The following is a 24,149-nucleotide window of genomic DNA, read 5'->3' as shown; positions in this document are numbered from 1 at the left end:
ATGTTAAACTATTTCAAATATTTCACTTCGGAATTGTATGCTCCTAATATAATGTGTAGCTTGTCCAACACCTTTTTCAGCGACGGTGTTTAAAATGAGACTGTCCTACTCGTAACGCTCACTAGGGGGCACGCATTGCAATACCATACAAAGTTGAAGAAGCAACATTTTTCCAAAGGCAAGGACATTTTTTGTTTTGCAGGGACAAGCTATACAATTGCCGTCTAATTTAGTTTTAAGTTGCCTACTACTAAAATATATTAGCAATTAGCAGAGTCAAGCATTTTAGCTCAAATGCAGGCGTTGTAAATTGGAAGATGTCCACGTCCGCGCACACATTCTTCACACACGCTCTGCTCACCTTGCTAGCTAAAAGTTTGTTTCTTCAAATCAGTTATTAACGTTTTTTAATGTAATAGTAAATAACGCAGAGACGATACAAGATGACCCTCTATCGCGAATGGTACCCAAACTTGGCAGTGGTCGCACGTGTCTCCCAAGGTAAACACGGTCACCAGTGACTAACTAAAGTATGGTTCTGGTTTTAGCATGCAGTGTTAGCTTCTACAGTTCTTCACAGATGGCATTTATTTAAAGTTAGCTAGATTTTTCCAACATGTTGTTGAAATGCCCAAGAGCCACGCTATGGCAGAATGAATAATTGAGTGTAGAACTGGTATTATTTAATGTGAAACGTCACCGGTGGACATTCACTGACATCGTTGACTCGAGCTTAGAAGCCTCAATTTGAGAATTGCGCGTTCCCGGAAGGGAAGGTCTTGGATATTGTAGTTTTAACCAGTAAACAGCAGTGTTTTTATCCCTGTGCTCAAGCGTTGACCATACATCTGCGACAGTGCGACACTTATTGTGTCTTATAGCGCTATGTTGTGATAATGTTTTGAACGTCTATATGTAACAATATTTTGACTCGTTTGGAACTGCAGGCTCTTATGTATTGCAAGAGTCTAGGAATTGTATTTTCTAAGTGACACAGTACAGCGAATATGGCGGACGGTGGTCGCTATTACAGCGGTAAGTTGTCCTAGTGCTGGCTATTGTATGTATTTCACCCCAGTTTTTCCACCCTTCCATAGATGAAAAGGGTATTCTCGTGGACAGAGAGGTCATAAGCAATGGCATGCTACCAAGAGGTAAAATGTGCTTATTGTTTTTACACGGTTCCAATGTTACATTGGCGATGGCGACGGTCACTCAGTGTTTACATCGCAATAGATGGCTGTCCTGTTAAGTTGACCGCCCATTCTGAAGCCTATGCCACAAAACATGTTTATAAACTAAATTTCTGCAATACTAGTGAATAGTGAACATGTCTGATAATCGGTGAGCTAGAACTATATAAAAAACGCTGCATTTTAATCCTTTAATAGTCTCAATACACTGTGGTTGTGTTATCATAGAAAGCATAGTAAGACCTGGATGTGGAACATGTTGAAACCCTTAGTCTAATCAGGGATGTTTTAAAATAGTATTAAGGATGAAGACTGGTATAAACGTGTGAACTATAGGCTAAATGCCAGTATTGCGCTCCTCTGGATTATGGTGTGAGTATGGCGATGATAAATATTGCACATGTGACATAATATCTGGAACTTTCTAATGGAGTGTGTTTCTTTCCTCCCTTTTCCACCAGAGCATGATGACAGAATTGGTGCCCCCCAGTTCCGTAACCGCAGGGGCCGGGGATCCTACAGGGGGGGGCGGCCATACAGTGATGGACCCAGGCCACGTCATCGAGGAGGGTTTGGGGGCCCGGGGCCACGGGCACGCTTTGGAGATGACGATGGAGATGTTGCAATGAATGATGGGAACTCTCAGGATGGTGGCCCTCAGCGTAGATTGTGAGTGTGACTGACCTTTTATGTTACTGTTAAACTGTGTATGTTCACACTTGAAATTGAATTACGGATTTGTAATTCATGCATTTAAAGGTGCTAAATTCGTTTTTCATGTAAGTACAGACAGTTCTGTTAAGATCTTAGAAGTAAATATTTTTCATGTGGAATTTGTCTTTTGTTTCATGGATTACATTATATTATTCATTTAGCAGACACTCTTATCCAGAGCGACTTACAGTAAGTACAGGGACATTCCCCCAAGGCAAGTTGGGTGAAGTGCCTTGCCCAAGCACACAACATAATTTCGCACGGCCGGAATAGAACCGACAACCTTTTGATTACTAGCCCAATTCCCTAACCGCTCAGCCACCTGACTCCCTAGGATGAGAGTCAAGTATATTTTCATGCCGTATTTAATAACACAGCCTTTGTTTCCTCAGCAACCCATATGGACGGCCATATCGGAGAGGCGATGGGCGGTTTGACAGAGACAGAGGTGGAAGAGGAAGAGGAGGTGGAGGCGAGGGTTACAGAGGCTTTGGGAGAGGTGGAGGCGGAGGCGGGGGTGGAAGCGGAAGGAACAGAAGTTGGTTTAAAATTACGGTCAGTGCACAAATAGAAACATGAGTACAGTAAATGTACTGTACCCTGCCCATGTACACATATGAGATGATCTCTTTCAAAATGACATTTATAGTGCTCTCTCTACCAGGTGCCCCATGGCAAGAAATACGACAAGAAATGGCTGCTCACTGCCCTACAGAACCTGTGCTCCATACCCTTCTCTGCTGTACAGGTTGGGAACCTTCAAACACGTACACTGATCAAATACCATCTCATTCCCACTTTCTCATACCTTTTTATTATTTCTCTCTCCTCGCTCTCTTCAGTACCACACGGACGGCAACAAGGTGCAGTTCTATGTGGACGACTCAGCCACAGCTAAAGCTCTTCACGGGTGTTCACACAAGATCACAGACAATGACGGTTACAAGGTACACCTCCTGCCCATTAACAAGCATTTGCTACTTTTCTATCCATCCAAATTCGTCTTTGCTGTCGCTAACTGGAAGCAGTGCTACCATGACCTAGCAAGACTTTGTCTTCTTCCTCCCCAAAGGTGATATTGCATATAAACGCCTGCCCTCCTCCTTCTTTCGTTCTCACCGACCTAAAACCAGAAGACCTGGAACACCTGAAGGTGAGAGAGCCGGAGCAAGAAAGTGGGATGAAAGAGGGATAAAGGGCCACAATACCAAGATGGAGATAACTGTCGTTTGGGTGTCGTTGATCAGTTACTTTTCCCTCACAGCAATGCATGGCCAAGCGCTTTGATGGCTCCCAACAGGCACTGGACTTGAACAACATCCGAACCGATCCAGGTAACATCAGCCTTGGTGTTCTTCTTTGTTTACCAAGAAATCAGACTTTTATTCCTTCTCATCATCCCTATGACTCTTCTAGTCTGCTTATAGAAAATAAGGTACAGGTAGTTTGGAACAGAAAACAAGGATCTTTACCCTGATATCTGAGAGTATGGAACAGACAGAATGAATGCATACATGTAAGATTAGGAATCTTGAGAGTCCGCCATGTTGTTGGTGTTCCTAACACCAATACTGGACTATTTGTCTGAGAAATATATTTTCCCTGTTTCAGACCTGGTGTCTCAGAACATTGAGGTGATCCTCAATAGAAAGACCTGTATGGAGGCTGTGGTCAAGATCATCGAGGAAAACATCCCTGAGGTAATGTCATCTCACACACACACATGCAATGCTCTCCATCCATGAGTAGGGCAGCAGGCACGTTTATGTCTGTCTCAGAGATGACAAATGAAGTAACGTTCAGATTCATGTCACTCTCCGCCTTTGCTGTATTAAGCTGGTTTGTCTGAATCTGAGCAACAATCGTCTGCATAAACTGGATGAAGTGGCAGAGCTGGTCAGCAAGGCACCAAACCTGAAGACACTGAATCTGTCTCACAATGAGGTGGGTGTGAACCCTGGCCCCTGCGGTTTCAACACAAACTGCTCTTTCATTCAACAATTAACCACCAACTTCACTGCTTTTTTTATTTTATCTTCTATCTGTCAATCTCGTTTTACAAGCACACATGCTTCACTGTTGGTTATAGTTTCTCACATACTAATGGCTTTGATCTACCATACCTCTGTTTTGTATTTTGTCTTTGTCTCTCTTCTTATTTTTGTCTTTGTAGTTGAAGTCTGAGCGGGAACTAGACCGGTTGAAAGGGTTAAAGTTGGTGGAGCTGTGGTTGGACCGTAACCCCCTGTGTGACCTCTTCAAGGACCAGGCCTCCTACATCAGGTCAGTGTATGGTTGCAGGGGTTAGGTTGGAGCTTGTGCATAGTAGATGTAGCAAAACCAATGAACCTTGCTAATGGATCCCTAAATGGATGGAATATTTGTATGCACAATAGCGATACTGAACCCTGACAATGAAAAACCACCCCACTGACCTTCATAACTGGAAATACTGTGTTAGATATGCACATGAACAATCACTTTTACATAAAGGGATCTTTTCCTTGCCAAAGCCCATACGATGGGCATTTGGGAGACTAAGCTTAATAGAGTTGTGCTGACTTAAGATAAGAACATGATCGTCAATCATAAGATGATTGAGTTGTTGCACATAAGGCTGTGTCTGTCAGCTGTGTAGAGCTGTGTGTGTTTATGCATAATTTCCAGAAAGGGAGTTGGAAAACCATTAGTTAAAATGACTCATTTGACTTTCCTGTCCAGGTACAGCACTTTATTCTCTTCTTGTTCTCAGATGGACGTCCAGGTTGGGGCACTCCTGTCCTGACGGATCTCGCTCTCTCATTCCTACAAATGATCTTTTATTATGTCAGTGCCTTTGCTGGATATTATCCTTGTCCAGGCAGTGATATTGTTCTCACCTCCCCCCCTTCTCATAGCAACCAAGAGTCTTCCTTATGTCTGTACAAATTGGTCTATAAGCTTAACACATCTAACTACTTTGCATAATTGAGCTGTTAGGTACCGCTTGTGAGAAAATGAAAAACGAGGCAGTATTTTTAGGCTGACCATGTGAAAAACATTCACAATATAGTTGCTTGATGTTGGAGGTGATATAATCCTTTTCTCTGAAATTGACAAGAGTTTGGACCTAGCTCTTAAGAAGACAAATGATGGTCTTCCCCCTCACTTTACCATAATCCTCATCCAATAGGCATCCTGCATTTGGCCAGTAAGGAAGGCTGGTTAGCCAATGACGGGTAAGATCCCACCTTGAAGTTACCGGGACAACCTAAGGCAGGCACAGTCACGATTACTGGCCCAACTGCCAATGGCGAGAAAACAATGCACCACAGAAGACAGCAGAGAAAGCCATTGGTTTGAGTGGAAGAGGGGAAAGCGCCATTGACAAACCAGATCCTGAACAGACAAAAAAAAGATGTAAACGTCCCAAAAGGGCCTCCTGTCAAGTGGTCCTTCCTTGACTGTTATGAAGCCTGTGGCGGCTCTCTGGCTTAACACGAGAGAGCAGGATTTGTGGGCACTTCCCTCCGAGGATGGAAACATATCATTTAAAAATGGAAGACCGAAAGCATTCACTGTGAAATCAATGATCACAACTCAAAAGGGAAGACAGGAACATGCCTTTTCTCAGCATGATTGTGTAAAATTCCCATTGGTTAGGTGTTCAGAGGTGTGAAACCCATCTGTTCCTCTGCTGAGGATAGGCCAATCGACAAACAAAACAAGAACAGAGGTGACAACATAGAGAAAGGCAATCTTAGGTTTCTTAGGCCATCCCTGGTTTCTCTGTTTCCAGAGACTGGGATCCAAACTGAATCTACAGTTGTAGTCACATAGGAAGCTGACTGGCTACCACAGGATGGAGATTAGCCAATGGTTTGAGGACTCTCCTTGGAGATGATAAAGATTATGGCTAGCACCCAATTAGTCTACTCAGCTCATAGAGAGCCGGGAAACTGCTCTGGTGGTCTATAAGTGGGGTTGGTGAGTCCAACCTGCTGGTCTTTCTATCCACTTTCTTCCATTTCTTAGAACTTTTGCAGTGTACTTTGGAGGACGTTTTGAAACAAACTTTTTCCCCCCCTTGATAACATAAGACCTCTAAACCCATCTAAAACTAGGGGGCGGGCGTTCTGCAGGCGTGTGTGCGTGTGTGTGTGATTTGGGGAGGAAAGCTAAATGTGTGTTTTGCACACGTTGGTTAAAATGTCAGAAGGTCCCTGTGTGTGAATCTATATATTTCTGCAGGGGCTAGCTGGTGAGTATACTTAGCATGACAAGGTAAGTCCACTCTGAGCTGGGACAGGGCTTACTGAGAGAGGAGCAGCATGGAACTGTGGAATCGTGTTTGAGAAGCCCATTCAATGATGTGTTGCAATGCGCTTTTAGCACTATACTGGCACTACACAACAAAATAGTTTGCTAATTTATTGGATAATATTCTGGTATCATTTCAGTAGACTTGTTAGGTCAAAAAGGAGTCAGAAAACAGAGTTGTGATTACAAACACAGAAGTCTGAACTATTTAAACAGTGTAACAGTCAGTAATATTACAGTTTGTTTGTGTGTAGGGTTATTTGGTGGTGATTTGACCTTCTTGTTTTCTGTCTTGTACCAGTGCCATAAGAGAGAGATTCCCCAGACTGCTCAAACTGGTAAGAGTAGCTTTTCAAGTCTATTAACATTACAACACATCACTCATCTGTCTCTTATTTTGCGCTTTACTTATTACCTACTATCCATTTCACATTTTCAACCTGAGTCTTTTTTCATCTCTTAAATTTTTTGCCGGTAGTATTCTGACCAAATATTGTTCTCTAACTGCCTAAATACTGTTAGAACTATGCTGCTATTATACTTGATTATCTGCTATCAATGTTATTTTGGATGACTGTCTGCTAAATGAATTAAATGTAAATTAATTCAAATAAATTCTAAATATGTTTATCTTTGCTGCTCCATAGGATGGTAATGACCTTCCCCCGCCAATAGGCTTCGATGTAGAGACGGCCACCACAATCCCACCCTGCAAGGTGACCCCCCCCCCCCCCTCGCTGCATGAGCTGGTGACGTTGTCTCACCTTGTAGTCTGTTGTTTGGTTTTCTTCTCCTTAAGCAGTTCCATGACAAACACTTTGTCCTCTGAACAACCTAGGGCAGCTGGTTTGGTTCTGATGAAATCAAGGGCCTCATCTTGCGGTTCCTGCAACAGTGAGTGCATTTCTTTATCATGTCAACAAATTTAAAGGTACATTTGTTTGTTTTTAATCGAACGTTGATTGTGTCAAAGTTACTTGACCTCTCCATTTTAGATATTACAGCATCTATGACTCGGGGGACAGACAACCTCTCCTAGATGCCTACCACGATGGCGCCTCCTTCTCTCTGAGCACGCCCTATTCCAACCAGAACCCGTCCAGGTATACACACAGGCTTTCAGGGATCAGAGGTAACAGTACAGCACACACACTGGTCTCTGCATTCTTCTTATCTGCGCCATCTTTGGTTCTCTTGGTTTACAGGTGCAGTTTGGGAGAGTACCAAAAAGACAGTAGGAACCTCAAGAGACTGAAAGATCCCTGTGAGTATCCCAGACTTGATTCCAAGCTACTAACTCTGGAAAGGCTTCTATCAATAGTGGTATCCTCTTCTTTGCTGCATGCACCCTTTCAATGTGTCACTCTAAAACCCCTCAGCCATGCGGTTCCGCCTGCTGAAACACACGCGCCTTAACGTAGTGGCGTTTCTTAATGAGCTTCCGAAAACCCAGCATGACACTGCATCGTTCAACGTGGATGTGAACACGTACACGGTACCCCTTCATATTTGATCAAACGTATTTATGGAGAAGTTATGCATTCCCACACGTACAATGTTAGTTTGACCGCTTTATATAATTTAAAGGTTTAAAATCTTTTGTCTTTTCTTTATTTTCAGAGCATGTTGTTGTCGTTCACAGTTAGTGGTGTGTTCAAAGAAGGTGGGAAATGATTAGAACTACTACAAAAGTATACAGAGAGCAGCTACTAAGATACATTCATTTGATCACTTTGTGTTTGTTGTCAATAATGTCTTCTTTGTCTCACTTTCTCCTCTAGTTGATGGTAAATATCGAGACTCTGTCAGGGCCTTCTCTCGGGTCTTCATCACTGTGCCTGCCGGGAACTCTGGGTAAGGCTAATGAGTTCCCTAGTTCCTCTCCATGTCAAATACATGTCCCTAAAGGGTCTGTTTCTCTGTATGTACAAATAGTTGTTCCGCCTTCTGCTCTCATCAAGAGTCAACCATTTATATTATTATAAACTGTAAGTCTTTCTGCATATTCGAGCTGTCCAGATCCCCCTTGAGAAGCAGATATGATGAACAAAGCTTAAATAACAGTTTGCTGAGGGACATGACAAAACGTGTACCTAAACCATAAGGTTGGAACTGTTGTCATGTTTGTCTCCTGTGTCCTTCCATACAGCTTGTGCATAGTGAACGACGAGCTGTTTGTGCGCAACTCCACCACGGAGGAGATCCGGCGAGCATTTGTGGCCCCTGCTCCCACCCCCTCCAGTAGTCCCGTGCCCACCCTCACCGCCCCGCAGCAGGAGATGCTCTCTGCCTTCTCCCTCAAGTCTGGCATGAATCTGGAATGGTCCCAGAAGTAAGATGTGTGTGCACGCACAAGCATGTAAGGGAACATATAGACGTTTTTGTCATTTCTTAGTCGATGATTCCTTTTTGGTTGTTGTTTTCAGGTGTCTACAGGACAACGAGTGGGATTTCAACAGAGCTGCACAGATCTTTACAGAACTTAAGGTAACATTGGTCTACTCAGATTCTGTACTGTTTTGATTAATACTGGTTAATGTTGATATCAGCTGTAGTTGAATATCGCTGTCACATTTGTACACCATTTCAAGTCTTCAATTTGATCGAACAGTCTTCTTTCTTCTCCTCAGACTGATGGAAAGATCCCAGATGTCGCTTTCATAAAGTGAAGAGTTTAACACTACTTATTATGGAATAGTAATTTTAGATTTTCTGTGAAAAATTGTATTTATATTTTCTATGGACTTTTGTTTTGGTTTAACTGTTATTCTTTGTTTTTCTTTTTGCTAAAGTAGGATGGTATGCTATGACAAGTCACCAAATTCTTGTTTTAACACTGTCGCAGTTGACGAATTGAATACCTCAAAATCTTGTTTATTGTACTCTTAGTTTTAAGTAATTTTCTAGTGTTGTTCATGTTTTCATAGAAATAAAGCCAGTGACTGTGGGCTGTATTTGTGTTAGACTATTTGGTGGTTTAGGTTGTACAGATAAATATATATTTTTTTCTCTAAAAAGTTTACAGCTTGTATTATTGTAGTTTTATTATGAAACAGCAATCGTAGTTGACCTTCTGAACATGGCGTCTTTTTTAATCCAAGTTCCGGGAGCGATGACGCAATGACGTTGCGCCGTCCCTTCCATACCATCAGTTTGCGTATGAAAACAATAAACAACCCTAAAACGAGAGCAATGAGAAAGGAACGTCGCTCGGTTTCAAGACAAATGTAGCAAAATGATTTATTGAAACAGCCAAAGACCATAAGAATAACGTCTCCCGAAGTGATATTGGACCCTCATTGGTCCTGACACGAAGAATTTTCGAGTTATTGTGTCTAGGAGAGAAACCGTTTCGGTTTACCCTTTCCTTAGCTAGCTTTGTAGCTTGTCGTTCCTTACAGTACACTTTGTTTTGTTTGTTATGCAGTTGCCAGTGGACTGTTTTTGCACTAGTTCTCCTACATCACCTCTTCGCTCCCTCACCCCAAACTATCTGGCCTTATGTCTCGGTGGCTATTTCCCTGGTCAGGCTCAATCAAGAAGCGGGCCTGTCGGTACCTTTTACAACACTACCTCGGCCACTTCTTGCAAGAAAGACTGAGTTTGGAACAGCTGAGTCTGGACTTGTACAATGGCAGTGGTGTAATAAAAGAAATTAACCTCGATGTGTGGGTAAGTTCTTGCAAACGGCGTATCAAGGAGTAGTCCGTTTCTGTTGCCTCGTGCACGCTTAACTATTTCGCAATTTTGGATATGAGAATAACAACAAACCTTAACGTCATGTCCTACTTGCCAGACGGCTCACCACTAATTCGGGGAACAGCAGTTAGAAGAAAAACATGACACAATGTCTCTGAATAAACCACTTCAAGGGGGGTCACTTCAGGAAAAGGGTGACATGATTAAACGACATTGCAGCCGTGCATATTAAACGAACTCAATGCCCCCTGGTCCCTTAACTAGTACATTTCAGGAAGTTGTTGAACTAGGATACCTCCACTTACAGTAACTACCAAATCCTAAAACTGTCACACCCAGTTGTTTTTCTCATGATGTGTATATTGCCAATTTGCTTCACCCCCAAGGCGGTCAACGAGCTTTTGGAATCCATCGGGGCTCCGCTCGAGATTGTGGATGGATTTGTGAGCAGTATAGCAGTGACGATTCCCTGGGCAGCGCTGGTGACTGACCACTGCACCCTTGTCATTTCTGGCCTTCAGATAACATGTCGACCCAAGTACCGGACCAGTGAGTTCACTAGAAATAACAGCGTGTCAGAGAGACTGGGAACTGACACTTCCTTTGTTACTCAGTTCTTGTTTTCTCCATTGGTGTTTGTAGTAGGCAATACAACTATTGAAAATATTTACAATGGCTTTAGAGTTCTCTTTAGCTTAAGCTCAGCAATGATGAACTGAAGTTCCCAAGGAATAACATCCCAAATGGGTTTCACGTGATTGTGTTAAATTATATGAATTTGCAGTCAATTAGATTGTATGAGTCATTGATTTGACTTGTGTGAACCACATTAGACTAAACTGTTTACCATGTTTAGGTGGGGGTTGGGATTCCCAAGGCTGGTCTTCCTGCATGACGTCCAGCATGCAGCTGGCCCAGGAATGCCTGAAGGACCCCCCTGAGGCGTCCGAAGAGCCGCCTGCCCCATTAGAGGGGCTGGAGATGTTTGCACAAACCATCGAGACAGGTGGGTCGTAATAGATTGCCTTTTCTCTGTTTTTTTGTCAGCGTAGCATTGAAAATGCTGTCCTGCAAAACCATATCCTCATCTATACTTCTGCATTCGGTAATCTTTTGAGTCTCTTGCTCATGAAAAGCATTGTAATGTGGCCTGTTGTTGTTCATTATTTGGGCAGTCCTGCGTCGGATCAAAGTCACCTTTGTAGACACAATCGTCCGCATCGAGCACCAACCCTTGGATCTGGACACGGGCATCGCCTTAGAGATGCACATCAAACGGTAGGCCGCTAACCAAACACGGGCATCCCAGCAGCCCCCTCCTTCAACGCACACAGACAGTGGCCCCTCATCCATCTCTTGTGTCCTTAATCTAGGATCTCTCCTTTCACACTGTCAGCCTTTGATTGGGCCTCCTTGACTAACTCCGTACAGCTGCTAAGCAGTGCCTTTATTACAGCGTACACATCACACTGCTCCTAGATTAGGTTGTGAATAGAATGTGAGTGTAACTGTGCACACGGCCCCAGACTGGAGTACTGTGACGAGGCCGTGCGAGACCCCGGCAGCAGCCAGACGGTGCCTGTAGACATCCACCAGCCTCCGGCCTTCCTGCACAAGATCCTGCAGCTCAGTGCCGTGCAGCTCCTGTACGAGAGCACAGGCGGCCCTCAGGTAGATCACATGCGCACGCTTAGGGCTTTCGTCCACACGCTGACACGTCCACACCTCCAGAAGCACACCGTGTGGCACAAAACCAACACATCCGGTCGTGACTGCTCCAGTCTGTCAGGCTTTCCCTTCACTCACACCCTCCTGTGGAGACCAGACTGGATACGAGCCACGGTCCTGTCATATCTAAGCCGTGTGATTGGTGTTCACCTCAGGGCACTCAGGAAAGGGATACTCCATGCTCAGCCGCAGCCAGCGGGGGGGAAGAGGAAGAAGAGGAGGAGGTGGAGGAAAGTGATGAGGAGGAGGAGGAGGAAGATGAGGAGGATGAAGATGGTGTGGAGGAGGACATCCCCCCAGCTGCCTCGCCCTCCCCCTCCCCCTCGCCCCCCAAGGCCACCCAGCAGCCCCTGCTCATAGGCAGCTGCTCCGGCTTCATGGAGACCACCGTCAAGATCAAGCAGAACGACATGCTTCCCGGACCTAAGGTGTGTTTGTGCGGGTGTGAGAGACGCTGATCCTCATTGATCCTGAGTGAGCCACATGTTTCTCACCCCCCCCCTCTCTCTCTGTCTGTCTCTCTCTCTGTCTGTCTGTTTCTCTCTCTCTCTGTCTGTCTCTCTCTCTCTCTCTCTCTCTCTCTCTCTCTCTCTCTGTCTCTCTCTCTTTCCTGCACACTCTCAATCCTTCAGTTGGAGCTGGATGGGAAGGTGGGCTGTCTCCACCTGCTGCTCTCACCTGACCAGATCACACACCTGAAGGACCTTCTGTCCGCCCTTTGCATCGACACAGGTACGCTGCGACCACGCACACCAAATCCCCCCACCCCACACACACACACACAGAATCACCCATGCACACATTCACACACTCTGCCGACCCACTCACCAACACACACTCAAGGCCTCTTCAGTCAAACCCATCCTGGTGGACAGCATATACACCAACCACATGTCTGACCCGCCCACCTCCTCCTCCTCCTTGTGCTCCAGAACCAGAGGATAAGAGTGGCGTCCACAGCCGGCCCCTGGACTCAGACGACCTGCGTCTGATAGAGGACGACCTGAGCAAGCAGCTGGGCTCCAGCCCCAAGGACAGAGACCCGGACTGGGACTCGGAACCTGACCTGGACCCCTACCTCACCGGCATGGAAAACGGAGGTCCAGGTACGGGGGAAGTTTGTCTAGAGGTTCATGCGGAGATGTTTTATGATGGAATACTATAGGCTGTGTTTCAACGTGTTGGTCTATGCGTGTGTTTAACGCCACTGCACAATTCCTTTCTGGGACTGGGAGGGTTCTTAAGCGTGTCGTTGTGCATTTCCAGTGTGTGACTGTGTGTATGTTCTCATCTGGCAGAGATGTTCTACTCCATGGGTCCAGGGATGACCAGCAGTGTGATGTCAGCGCGTTCAGGCAGCGAGCTCTCCGACAGTGACATGGAGTCGTCCACACACAGCCAGTCCAGCCTCTCACAGGGACTACCACTGTCTGGACAGGTGTGTGTATGATAGAGAGAGATACAAAAGCAAAGGGAAAAAGAGAGAGAAAGTGATTTAGACTGACAATGCATGTCTGAGTCATCTGGTGTATTTGCCGTCTCGTAGTCGTACATCTGTTTCCTCTGACTGACATCCATGGTCCTCTGTGCTCCCCAGGGCCTTGCCAACTGTCCCAGGCGCTATCCTGGACCAGGATCCCTGTCCAGTCTTCCCCAGTGTAGCCGCAGAACCAGAGGTACAGTCATGGAACACACACACACGTGTATACTAGACATACACAGGAAACGTCAAATCATAGAGATGACACACGCACACAGGTGACAGCTGGCCTGTTTTTCCTGATCTTTATCCTGCAAACTCCTCCTCCTCTAGTGAGCTCCCACAGTAGCCAATCAGAGCCCCTGAAGCCTGACGCTTTGCTCCGCCTCACGCTGGGCGGGCTGACACTGACCCTCCTGGAACAGGACCCGCCCTCCGACCCCGATGGAGCACCTTCATTGGCCAATGTGTCTCAGGTGTTCTTTCGGGAGCTGGGTTTCTTCAAGGACAGCATGTTCAGCGAGAGAGACTTCCACCATCTGAGAGCCAACTTCACTAAAGCCTGCCCTCACTCCCACCTCAGGTACCTGTAGACACAAACACACACACACTGTCTCTCCTACTCCTTCCACCTCAGGTACCCACACTCCCACCGCAGTCCTGCCTCAATAGGCTCACCTCGACTCCTCCACAACTTCTCTCCCCTCGCAGACTGACAGGGGCGGCAGTGCAGGTGGCGTGCGAGATGCGTAGTGGCGGGCGCCATGCCCGGGCCGTGACCTCCGACCTCTCCTTCAGCCGCTTGGAGGTCCTGGAGTGTCTGTGGGAGCCGGATGCACCCACCTACACAGAGGTAGGGCGGGCAGGGGGCAGCACGCGCTTTCCTTTTGTCCTTCAGTCTCCTCTCTGTCTCTCTTTTCCCCCCTCTCTCTTCCTATCTCCTCGCTCTGTCTCTCTCTCAATTACCCCCCTCCTCTCCCCCTCCCTCTTTCATCTCATTCTTCTTCTCTTCCTTCCCTCTGTAGTTGCTCCAGTTCCAGAGGGCAGGTCTGTTTACAGTCGGAGCCACAGCCCGACCCTGCGCCCAGCTGCACTATGGCCTCACAGAGAAACACCTGCGCAAGGTAAACACGCACTGAAAGAGCTCGTATGCCTGTTATTGTCTCTGGGCTTTGGCTGTGTTTGCTGAGTTGCAGGCCGCTATTAACTGTGTGTTGCAGGGGAAGCAGCGCGTGGTGCGCAGGGACAGTGTGCTAAAGGTGGACCTGGGGGAGCTGAGCGCCGAGTTGGACCTGGACATCCTGAGCCGTCTGGGACACCTGAGCCGAGCTTTCAGCTTCTGTCCCACTGAGACAGGAGGGCCTTTACACACACAGGTAGAGTACACACACACACACACACACACAAGTACTCCAATTTTCGGTCTATAAGGCGCACCGTTATATAAGCGGCAGCAGCTAAATTGAGTGATGTGTACATATATAAGCCGCACTGGACTATAAGCCACAGGTGTTTTAATGTTTAATTACCATTTCGTGCACAGAGGGGATTGTCGGGAAAGAGATGGCTGCTTGAGGAAGCGCCCATTTATTAGCCGTTAGCTGTAAAAATCCATAGATTAGCCGCACCGTTATATAAGCCACAGGGTCGGAAAAAGGGACAAAAGGAGCGGCTTATAGTCCGAAAATTAAGGGACACACACGCGCACAGATTGGAGCCGTCAGCCTCTCGTGTCCTCCCTCAGACCCAGAGCAGCGAGCTGCGCTCCTCTCTCTCCGTCCTCTCGCCCCACGCCGTCCTCCGGCTCCGCTTCCCCGTCCCCGACCTGCGCCCGCCGTCGCTACGCCGCCCGCCCTCCCAGAGGGCCGTGCGGCAGGAGACCCTGGTGCTGGAGCTGTGCAACCTGGAGGTGAAGCACCGCGAGGGGCCCGACCTCCAGGCGGAGCCCCCCTCCTCCTCCCTCCATCAGCACCCTCCCGGAGCGGCCCCCTCCACCCCCCTCACACAGCTGCTGGAGGCCTCCTTCAGCGATTTACACGGTAAGAGAAACACACACACACAGCTGCTTAAGGTCCCTTGAAGTTGTCTGTGTAGTGAGGAATTGGAACACACATGCACGCACACACAGACAGACAGACAGACAGACAGAGGTACAGCCTCAGGTCATTGTTGTCCCCACACCCTCACCAGGGCTGTATGAAGGCTGGGAGGGCGGCTCCTTCCCCTGCATCAGAGTGCAGAAGAGCAAAGACTCCATGCCAAGGTAGGTGACTGAATAATCACCACCAGCACTGTTAGGATCACTCACAACAACTCAACAGTTTGGCGAGGCGTGTGACTGCCCCTCTAACATTTAGTTTTCCTTTCTCTTTCCTTTGTGACCGTTTTCTTTTTCTACTTTCTACTTGCCCTCCCTCGCCCCTCCCCGTCTTCGTTCTCCTCTCTGCCTCTCGATCACCTCTCCGGGCCCAGGTTGACTGTGCGGGTGAACGGGGGTGAGGGTCTGGGGTCCAGTCTCGGGGGCGTGGGGCTGGGTCTGATGAGGGACTTGGGCGCCATGTCGTTTGAGAACCCGTGTGAGCTCCGGGAGAAGACCAGCTCCCCCTTCTCTTCCAACCGCACCATGTTTGAGACGGAGGAGGTAACAACCTGTCTCTCTCTTCTCCCTCCCTCTTCTCTCTCTCTTCTCCCTCTCTCTCTAAACCTTTTTGTTACACATCATTGTTTCTCAAAACCAACTCAACTTCCTGAAACGGATTCTCCCACTCCTTTTCTCCCTTTGCCTCTCCATCCAGATGGTAATCCCTGCCGACCCAGAGGAGATGCAGCAGTTCCAGGCCCAGTGTGTGGCTCAGTGTCAGTGTGTGGTGGACATCTCTCTACCCCTGGCCTGCATCCTGCTGCCCAGCAAACAGGCCTTCCAGAGCCTCTACAACAGGTGTGTCCATGTGTCTCTGTGTACAGCATGTGTGTGTTGGTTTTCCTTACAGCCTTTTTAATTCATTGTGTTTGTCTCTTTTGAGGGAATCGAACCTCCAACCCATGCTCTCGCCCTCCACCTATCTCCTTGTCTCGGCAGGATCAACAATGACCTGTTGATGTGGGAGCCTCCTCCGCCCACCGCCTCCCCCAGCACCCACAGTCCCCAGCCCAACCGCCGCCATCACGACGACGAGTTCCAGCTCTGCAAGTCGGCCTTCAGGCTGGGTGAGACCGCAACCTCGTCTCTCTCTCTTTCTCTATCTCTCTCACTCACTCACACACACACACACACACACACACACACACACACACTTGTCTGAGTGTATAAGCATGATTGCCACACTCTCTCTCTCAGAGTCTGACTCGGAGGAAGACGAGCCTCAGTTTCACTCGGCCAAGGAGTCGGCCAGGAAGCGCCAGTCCGAGTCCCGCTCCAACCACTCCCTCAGCCTGCTCTCCCTTACCGTGGTCATTGGCAAGGGCCGCCTTCAAGCCATGACGGACAGCAAAGTGAGCCAACCGTCCCACCAATCACATTGTCTTTTTACAAGGGTAGAGATTTAAGTATGGCCAAGCACAACTTCTTAACAAAAGCCGTCTAGACAAAGGACACTTCTAAGGATTTTGATGAACTGGACAAATGCCAGCGTTTAGGCATCATGATCTTGCTTCTACATGAGTCCTCCTGTGGAGGTCCACACCTGTACAGATGGAAGAGTGGGTGTTTATGTTCTCTCACTTTCTCTTCGTCATTCAGGAGGACCAGAATCATGGGGAGATTCTCTTGGATCTGGAAGGGGGGAAGATTTTCAGTGTTGCGCAGCACCAGAACAACCCACACCTTAACTTCCTGTGCCTGGAAAGCAACAGGGTGGAGCTATACCACAGAGGTGGGCTTAGTCCGCTTTTTTTCTAAAATACATAATCATCCTTATCACTAATGTACCATCGCTCAGTTTGTTTCTACCTACACATACCGACAACTAGCTTATAACATAGCTAGTACAGTTCCAGAACCATCCTCCATCTTAGCTGATGAGGTCCTGTCTTGTAGTGCGGCCAAGATCCTAATCCATCATCCATTTCCATCCTGTTTGCAGCGGTAGTAAAAGACTCCCCCATCCCGAGCCGGTTGGAGATGCCCTGCTTCACTCCCCCAGTGCATCTGGACCCTACCATCTACCCTACTGAGGTGGGGGTGAGCAGTGTGAGTGGCAGGGAGGCCGAGGTCCAGATGCTGTCCACGGCCATCAAGGTCACCCTGGAGCCTCAGAGGAATGTCAAGGTGAGCCTTTTCACTCCACGTCTGCCTGTTCAAGACTGCTGGTTGCTGTTGTGGATGTTGTGTGGGTGGTGTCATACATAAAGTCTTTGCATGTGTGTGTTATAGGAGTTCTTAGTCGCCCTCCGTCTCCAAGGTGCTACCATGCGACATCACATGACCCAGACCAATCAGAGTTGGCACGAACAGGTATGAAGTAATGCACCTAGAGAACCCCTCCCTGGTCTGCTGTGTGGGATTCTGTCGGCTACTCATTTGAATTGTTGTTTTTGGCGCGGCAGCTGCTTGACTTCCTGGACGTCATCGATGACCCCATCCTCGGGTACTCACCTCCTGCTGTTATCACGGTCCTGCACACTCACCTGGGCACCTGTGCCGTGGATTACAGGTAACACACTCATACTCATGAACTTGTACAGGCAAAGGAGATTAAGCACATATTACTGAGTGTTAAAAGTCAATCAAATGACGTGTAGCCTTTGATCCTGTCTGTCCCTCCCCCCCCCAGGCCCCTCTATCTTCCTGTGCGGGCCTTGTTCACGGCCGAGTCCTTCTCTCTGTCCAGCAACATCATCGTGGACACAGCCACTTTCCACCTGCGCTTCATCCTGGACGACTCAGCCCTTTACCTCTCTGACAAGTGCGACAGCGACACGGTGGATCTCCGACGAGGTACAGCAAACAGACCTGTGTGTGTGTGTGTGTGTGTGTGTGTGTGTGTGTGTGTGTGTGTGTGTGTGTGTGTGTGTGTGTGTGTGTGTGTGTGTGTGTGTGTGTGTGTGTGTGTGTGTGTGTGTGTGTGTGTGTGTGTGTGTGTGTGTGTGTGAGAGAGAGAGAGAGTTATGACATCACACGTTTCCCTTCTGTCTTTCAGACTATGTTTGTGTCCTGGATATTGATCTACTAGAGTTGGCCATCACAACATGGAAGGGCAGTAACACAGGGAAACTGGTAAGGCTCTCACATACTTCCTGACTGTGTTTGTGGTCACAGCAGATGTCTGGACATGTAGGTGTGTGTGTGTTCTCAGACCAACTGATTTTAAATCATTATTTTGAAACCTCTCTCTCTCTCTCTCTCTCTCTCTCTCTCAGACCCAGCCCCTGTTTGAGCTGCGTTGTTCTAATAACGTGGTTCATCTTCACACTTGTGCCGACTCATGTGCTGCCCTCGTCAATCTGCTGCAGTACCTGGTCTCCCAGGGCGACTTGCACCCGCCCCCTCGCCACACGTCGCCCACTGAGATCGCCGGACAGAAACTTCCGGTAAGAGAATGAGTCAAAACTAGTGAGCTACTATCAATTGCTAGTTTATTTGGATACAGTTTATCATTTTGTGCGATGACCCAGTCATTGTGGATATGGGTGTGTTCTAGCTATCAGAAAGTCCCGCCTCCTTGCCACCCTGCCCTCCAGCTGAGACCGCCGAGATCAACCAATACGATCTGGCCGACGCTTTGATTGACACAGAAAGGAGCCATCGAGAAGAGGATATGGACTCCGGTAGGGCAGGCCTAAGTCACTAAGGGAATGACACAGCAATTCAAGCCCACAGTGGCTATATCCTTTCTGACTCGTTTCATTTCCCAAGGGAATATGTGTGGAATGTTGGTTCTATTCCTGACGGGATGTGTCTGTTCTCAGTGTCTCCCACGGTTCCCAGGGGCTCACCAGTCTCTGTCTACCTGTTCCCTGGGGAGGCGCGCAAACTCCTCCCCCCCTCTGTCCCGAAGGAGGGGGAGGAGTCTGAGCTGGACGGACTGGTGGCCACGGCCACAGAGGTCCAGGCGGACGCCGTGTCTGAGGAAGGCTCCGAGGGTTCCACCGACAACGATGACTTCTGTATCCTGGAGGCTCCTGGGATGGGCATACCTGTGAGTCTCCTCCTCCTCCTTTGTATCCTTGTCTGCTCTGACCCTGTTCCTCAATCTCTCTGCTCACCCATTACCCCCCCGCCCCTTCTCTCTCTCCAGCCCAGAGACGGGGAGCCCCTGGTCACGGTGCTGGCCCAGGGTCCTATCAGGGTGAAGGAGGGCCACTTCTCCAGGCCGCGGGGCAGCTCTGACCTGCTGCGCGCCCCCGGCCGCTTCCCTGTGCCCCAGAGCAGGGTGATCCTCCGGGAGGTGTCTGTCGTCTGGCACCTGTACGGGGGCAAAGACTTTGGCGGCAAGCCCCTGTCGGTGCACACCCCCCACGGAAGCAGGTGATTTAAACACACGTTCACTCAACCACGCCATGGCCAGCAGGTGTAAATACACACACACACAGACATACACACACACACACATACCAAAACAGCACACTTTTGTAATCTGTTGACCAAAGATATCTTACATGCTGCGTCTCTCTCCCCAGGGGTCGCTCTGCTCCCGCTGGCATCCGTGGTTCCCCCTCCCGTTCCGTGGCCCCCTCGCGGCCTCAGAACTCCTGGCGCTGGGCTGGAGGGAGCGGGCGGCAGCACACCATGCTCATGGAGATCCAGCTGAGCAAGGTCAGCGGCGTGGACCTACACACACACACACACACACTGGTGTGCTTCTGTCTGCATACGCTCTGGTCTCTCTTCACAATGCAAGAAAGCCACCGTTAAGCATATGCCCATCTCATTGGCTCAATCTCATTGGTTGCAGGTGAGCTTCCAGCATGAGACCTACGCGGCGGTGCTGCTCGGCCCGGGCCAGGACGTCGAGGGGGCGGGGCCTGGCGGGGAGCAGCCCCTCTCTCGGCAGGTGTTCATCGTCCAGGAGCTGGAGGTGCGAGACCGCCTGGCCTCCTCCCAGATCAACAAGTTCCTCTACCTGTACACCAGCGAGAGCATGCCCCGACGAGCCCACTCCAACATGGTGAGGGGGAGGGAGGGAGGGAGGGAGGGGGGGAGGGGGGGAGGGAGGGAGGGAGGGAGGGAGGGAGGGAGGGAGGGAGGGAGGGAGGGAGGGAGGGAGGGAGGGAGGGAAGGAAGGAAGGAGGGAAGGAGGGAAGGAGGGAAGGAGGGAAGGAGGGAAGGAGGGAAGGAGGGAGGCAAGAAGGAGATAGGGAGGTCAAAATGAGACAGGGGATGGAGGAGTGTAAGATGAAGGGAGGAGGATGTGGTGAGGAAGATTGAGAGTGGAGAAGGGGGCCTGTACTAACCAGCAGTAGAGAACACTCACTCCAGGACAGTGCATGGCCGTTCTTAACCCGGTCTTGTTTGTGTGTACCAGTTGACGGTGAAGGCTCTGCAGGTGTGTCCAGAGTCCGGCCTGGGTGGTCCAGAGTGTTGTCTCCGGATCAGTCTCCTTCCACTCCGCCTCAACATCGACCAGGTAGGCCCTTACTGCACACATTCAAGATCCAGTCTGCCACTATAGAAGCAGAGACCACAGTGACTGATACGTCCGTCTCATCAGTACGGTCGGCGTTCGTGGTCGTCAGGTGTCGACCCTTAAACCTCTTCTTCCTTTCTTCTCTTCTCCTTCTTGTTTCCCTCTTCCAGGACGCTCTGTTCTTCCTGAAGGACTTCTTCAGTAGCCTGGCTGCCGGAGTTAACCCCTACCTGCCCGTGGACCTCGCAGCTGAGGGTAACAACTACACTCTCACTGTCCTCACTGCAGGATTATGAAACTCACTGAAACCGCTTACATTTGTAGATTAGATATTCTGTATCGTTGTAGAACGGATGATTTTCTGTAACTAGGATCAACATTTACACAGGTCCCACAGCTTGATCCCTCCTCTTTAATGGGGCTCTTTTCCCATCTGTAGTGAGGCCAGACCCTTCCCAGAAGTCAGCTGAGGAGGCGGAGTCAGGCAGCACTCTAGGGCCTGACCTCACAGCTTCCGTGGAAACGACCTATAGCGAGCAGAGCGCCTCCTCGGCCGGCTCCTCCTCTTCCACCGACCAGCCAATCTACTTCCGGTGAGGAAGCATGAAAGAGTCAACTGTCAAAGATCCCAATGACAAAACACATTGTTACATAAACTGATACTTGATACTGACTGATATCTCTCTGTATCTCTCTCTCTCTCCTTCCCTCTTTCTCTCTCTTCATTTTATTCAATAGGGAATTCCGTTTCACCTCTGAAGTGCCCATCTGGCTGGACTATCAGGGCAAACATGTTGTCATAGAGCAGGTGAGACCATCACCTTCACCTCAGACCCAGTCTCTATGATGCAGGAATCACCTCTGACATGTGACCTGGTTTCCTAGGGAACGTTTGCTGGGATCCTGATTGGTCTGGCCCAGTTGAACTGCTCCGAGCTGAAGCTGAAGAGGCTCTGTTGCAGACACGGGTCTGACTTTATCCTTTCACTCTCCTTTCATATGCTCTCTTCCTCTCTCTTCCTCTCCTAGTCTCTCTTCCTCTCTATTTTCCTCTCTTTGTCTCTCAGTGTTGTGTTCTGGAGTTCACACTCTCACCACTCTGGTTTCCTTAGGCTCCTGGGAGTGGACAAGGTGATCCAGTACGCAGTCACCGAGTGGCTCACCGACATTAGGAAGAATCAGCTGCCAGGCATTCTGGGAGGTGTAGGCCCCATGCACTCTGTAGTTCAGCTGTGTAAGTAAAGTCTGCCATGATGCTTGTGTGGCTCAGTTCCCACTTTATAAAGCTTAAACCCCTCACCCTATCTTACCCCTTCCCTCTTTTGTCTTTCTGCCCCAATCCCATATACCTCTTTCTCTCCGATTCCCTCCCTCCAGTTCATGGGGTTAGGGACCTGTTCTGGATGCCCATAGAACAGTACCGGAGAGATGGGCGCATTATCCGGGGTCTCCAGCGGGGGGCAGCATCCTTTGGCACTTCCACTGCCTCTGCTGCCCTGGAGCTTAGCAACAGGCTGGTGCAGGCCATCCAGGTAACTCCCCTGGAGAAGAGACACTCTGTGTGTGTACCTGTCTGACACTTTGATACATACGAGACATAAATCTTAAAGTAAGAAACCACCGGAACGATATGTCATGTGTTCATTTAGGCTCTCTGGGAACATTGACTACTGTGTCTTTGGTGTTGACAGACTGGATATCGGGATCTCAATGTTCTACCAAGATTTTGGCCACCGTGTGGCGCTGTTCCTCACTGACCCACTCTGACTCTCTGTGCCCCCACACACACACACACACACACACACACGCTACTCCACACCTTATCGTCCTAGGCTACAGCGGAGACAGTCTACGACATCCTGTCCCCCACACCACCGCTCAACCGCTACGCCATCACCGAGGGCCGGCCCGCCTCCTCCCGCCCACGACGAGCCCCCCAGCCCGCCGACCTCCGAGAGGGCGTGGCCAAGGCCTATGACACCGTCAGAGAGGTAGGTGTCGGGTGGCTATAACCAGTCTGTCAATTCATCGATTCAGAGTTTCATGTGAAGTAATGTTTTAAGAAACTGTTACGCCTTACACTAAAAGAATAAGCCCCAGCACACACCTGAACTCTTTCCTTTACTTATGCACACACCACACACACAAACGCAAAGCTTTCTCTTCTTCTCTCCCAGGGGGTGATCGACACGGCTCAGACACTGTGCGACGTGGCGTCCCGCGGGCACGAGCAGAAGGGTCTGCCTGGAGCTGTGGGCGGAGTCCTGCGGCAGATCCCGCCCACCGTGGTCCGTCCCTTAATAGTGGCCTCTGAGGCCACGTCCAACCTGCTGGGGGGCATGCGGAACCAAATCAAGCCAGACGCGCGGAAGGAGGACTTCTTAAAATGGCGCACTGAAGATGGCCAGGAGTGATCCTCGGGGTGGACATGTATTTTAGGGGTGAAGCGATAAAAGGGAGTGAAAGTCGACGGGATGAACGAATGGATGATTGTGAGCGTGAAAGAGCGAGAGACCCAAGTGTGTTTTAATGCAAAAAAAACAAAAACAAAAACCTACAAAAATCTAACTACTGCAGAGCAATGGAGTATTTGAACCTAGCTCCAGATACCTGGAGATCTTCTCTTTCAATCTTTACCCAGTGCAATCAGTCTGCACCTGCCCCCCACATCTCTACCGTCTTAGTATGCAAACATATCACCATCATTCTTTGTTGACTGCATGGTTTGTTTAGTCATTACTGAACAAAGGCTCACTGTCAGGCAACAGAGCTGTTGTTGCATGATAGATGTTGAACATGTGTAACTAACTGCACATCTTCAATTGTGGAATGTCAAAAGGAGTTTGTCAACCACAGTCTGCAGTTTAAAGGGTCAAACTGTGACCCTTTCCAGACCCTGTGCTAACCCTACACATATATATCGAATCAGAGGTTTGGTGTAAGCATGGGCTCTTACACCAATCCTTTAGCCAGAAATCCTATAAAAGACAGTAGGTAAGTGGACACTTAAGGGAAAAAGATGCAGAGCTGATCTAGCGGGGACTGACTGGTGATGCAGAGCTAGAATGATGTGGCCTTTGCTGGGTTCCTTACAGAGGTTGACCTCTAACCCTAACCCTTACAGAGGTTGGGGTGTCATGTTTCTTTGACTTGGAGTGGCGAGACATCTTCCAGGCCCTCCCCTTCTCCTGGATGTGTTATTTGTGCCATAAAGCTTGATGGGTGCCCTCTTTTCCTGTTAGTCCACTAGCTTAGTTGTTTTGCCTTCTTCTGTCTTTAAACATGTTTGTATGCATATTCCTTCTTTATTTCTGGCTGATACAATCGACCAGTGGCATTGACCATGTGGTTCTACATGTACAGTTGTCTCTATGGAGACCATGTGGTTCTACATGTACAGTTGTCTCTATGGAGAGTGTTGATGTATGTGTATCAGTCAAATGGGGAAAACGAATGTAGTCTAAAAGGAAG

At 48.8% G+C, this 24,149-nt stretch overlaps 3 protein-coding genes across 4 annotated transcripts; all 3 read left to right on the top strand.

Moving 5' to 3' along the window:
• The first annotated feature begins 129 nt into the window (after positions 1 to 129).
• Positions 130 to 9,226, top strand: nxf1a (nuclear RNA export factor 1a). 2 transcript variants are annotated; one of them, XM_047047022.1, is made up of 22 exons: positions 130 to 501; positions 1,098 to 1,154; positions 1,655 to 1,862; positions 2,300 to 2,462; positions 2,572 to 2,655; positions 2,750 to 2,854; positions 2,980 to 3,060; positions 3,172 to 3,241; positions 3,519 to 3,607; positions 3,744 to 3,851; positions 4,081 to 4,190; positions 6,508 to 6,544; positions 6,854 to 6,922; positions 7,045 to 7,100; positions 7,202 to 7,309; positions 7,412 to 7,470; positions 7,586 to 7,701; positions 7,827 to 7,869; positions 7,988 to 8,060; positions 8,356 to 8,538; positions 8,633 to 8,693; positions 8,837 to 9,226. In XM_047047022.1, exons 1-22 carry the CDS (start codon positions 444 to 446, stop codon positions 8,873 to 8,875), a joined length of 1,977 nt encoding a protein of 658 aa, XP_046902978.1. In that variant the 5' UTR covers positions 130 to 443; the 3' UTR covers positions 8,876 to 9,226. The 2 variants fall into 2 exon arrangements, with proteins under 2 accessions (XP_046902978.1, XP_046903059.1); XM_047047103.1 differs by lacking the exons at positions 130 to 501; positions 1,098 to 1,154 and adding an exon at positions 545 to 1,035.
• Positions 9,227 to 9,342: 116 nt separating this feature from the next.
• LOC124485518 (autophagy-related protein 2 homolog A-like) lies at positions 9,343 to 11,886 on the top strand. The gene is made up of 6 exons (XM_047047227.1): positions 9,343 to 9,878; positions 10,292 to 10,454; positions 10,762 to 10,911; positions 11,081 to 11,183; positions 11,432 to 11,548; positions 11,844 to 11,886. Exons 1-6 carry the CDS (start codon positions 9,708 to 9,710, stop codon positions 11,869 to 11,871), a joined length of 732 nt encoding a protein of 243 aa, XP_046903183.1. The 5' UTR covers positions 9,343 to 9,707; the 3' UTR covers positions 11,872 to 11,886.
• Positions 11,887 to 11,891: 5 nt separating this feature from the next.
• atg2a (autophagy related 2A) lies at positions 11,892 to 23,092 on the top strand. The gene is made up of 37 exons (XM_047024471.1): positions 11,892 to 11,909; positions 11,969 to 12,061; positions 12,266 to 12,365; positions 12,566 to 12,739; positions 12,932 to 13,071; positions 13,231 to 13,309; positions 13,447 to 13,696; positions 13,825 to 13,966; positions 14,139 to 14,237; positions 14,334 to 14,489; positions 14,858 to 15,152; positions 15,304 to 15,376; positions 15,586 to 15,754; positions 15,909 to 16,051; positions 16,193 to 16,320; positions 16,451 to 16,605; positions 16,853 to 16,985; positions 17,196 to 17,380; positions 17,486 to 17,566; positions 17,659 to 17,765; positions 17,886 to 18,049; positions 18,252 to 18,328; positions 18,565 to 18,642; positions 18,753 to 18,879; positions 19,021 to 19,250; positions 19,350 to 19,579; positions 19,732 to 19,867; positions 20,007 to 20,219; positions 20,577 to 20,678; positions 20,849 to 20,933; positions 21,118 to 21,271; positions 21,417 to 21,486; positions 21,564 to 21,646; positions 21,791 to 21,912; positions 22,056 to 22,210; positions 22,511 to 22,669; positions 22,856 to 23,092. Exons 1-37 carry the CDS (start codon positions 11,892 to 11,894, stop codon positions 23,090 to 23,092), a joined length of 5,142 nt encoding a protein of 1,713 aa, XP_046880427.1.
• The last annotated feature ends 1,057 nt before the right edge of the window (positions 23,093 to 24,149 follow it).

This window comes from Hypomesus transpacificus, chromosome 1 (genome assembly GCF_021917145.1).
Source record: "Hypomesus transpacificus isolate Combined female chromosome 1, fHypTra1, whole genome shotgun sequence".
NCBI lineage: Eukaryota > Metazoa > Chordata > Actinopteri > Osmeriformes > Osmeridae > Hypomesus > Hypomesus transpacificus.
Note: the sequence above shows the minus strand (reverse complement) of the source record. Positions and strands in the feature narration are given on the sequence as shown.

Coding starts and splice junctions, on each gene's coding strand:
- nxf1a (XM_047047022.1), top strand. CDS start 444: ATGACCCTCTATCGCGAATGGTACCCAAACTTGGCAGTGGTCGCACGT. Junction 7,702..7,826: donor TGGATGTGAACACGTACACG/GTACCCCTTCAT, acceptor CTTTATTTTCAG/AGCATGTTGTTGTCGTTCAC. Junction 8,539..8,632: donor AATCTGGAATGGTCCCAGAA/GTAAGATGTGTG, acceptor TGTTGTTTTCAG/GTGTCTACAGGACAACGAGT.
- LOC124485518 (XM_047047227.1), top strand. CDS start 9,708: ATGTCTCGGTGGCTATTTCCCTGGTCAGGCTCAATCAAGAAGCGGGCC. Junction 11,184..11,431: donor TTAGAGATGCACATCAAACG/GTAGGCCGCTAA, acceptor ACACGGCCCCAG/ACTGGAGTACTGTGACGAGG. Junction 11,549..11,843: donor CAGCTCAGTGCCGTGCAGCT/CCTGTACGAGAG, acceptor GGGGGGAAGAGG/AAGAAGAGGAGGAGGTGGAG.
- atg2a (XM_047024471.1), top strand. Junction 13,310..13,446: donor GTGTAGCCGCAGAACCAGAG/GTACAGTCATGG, acceptor CTCCTCCTCTAG/TGAGCTCCCACAGTAGCCAA. Junction 17,381..17,485: donor AGCCTCAGAGGAATGTCAAG/GTGAGCCTTTTC, acceptor TGTGTGTTATAG/GAGTTCTTAGTCGCCCTCCG.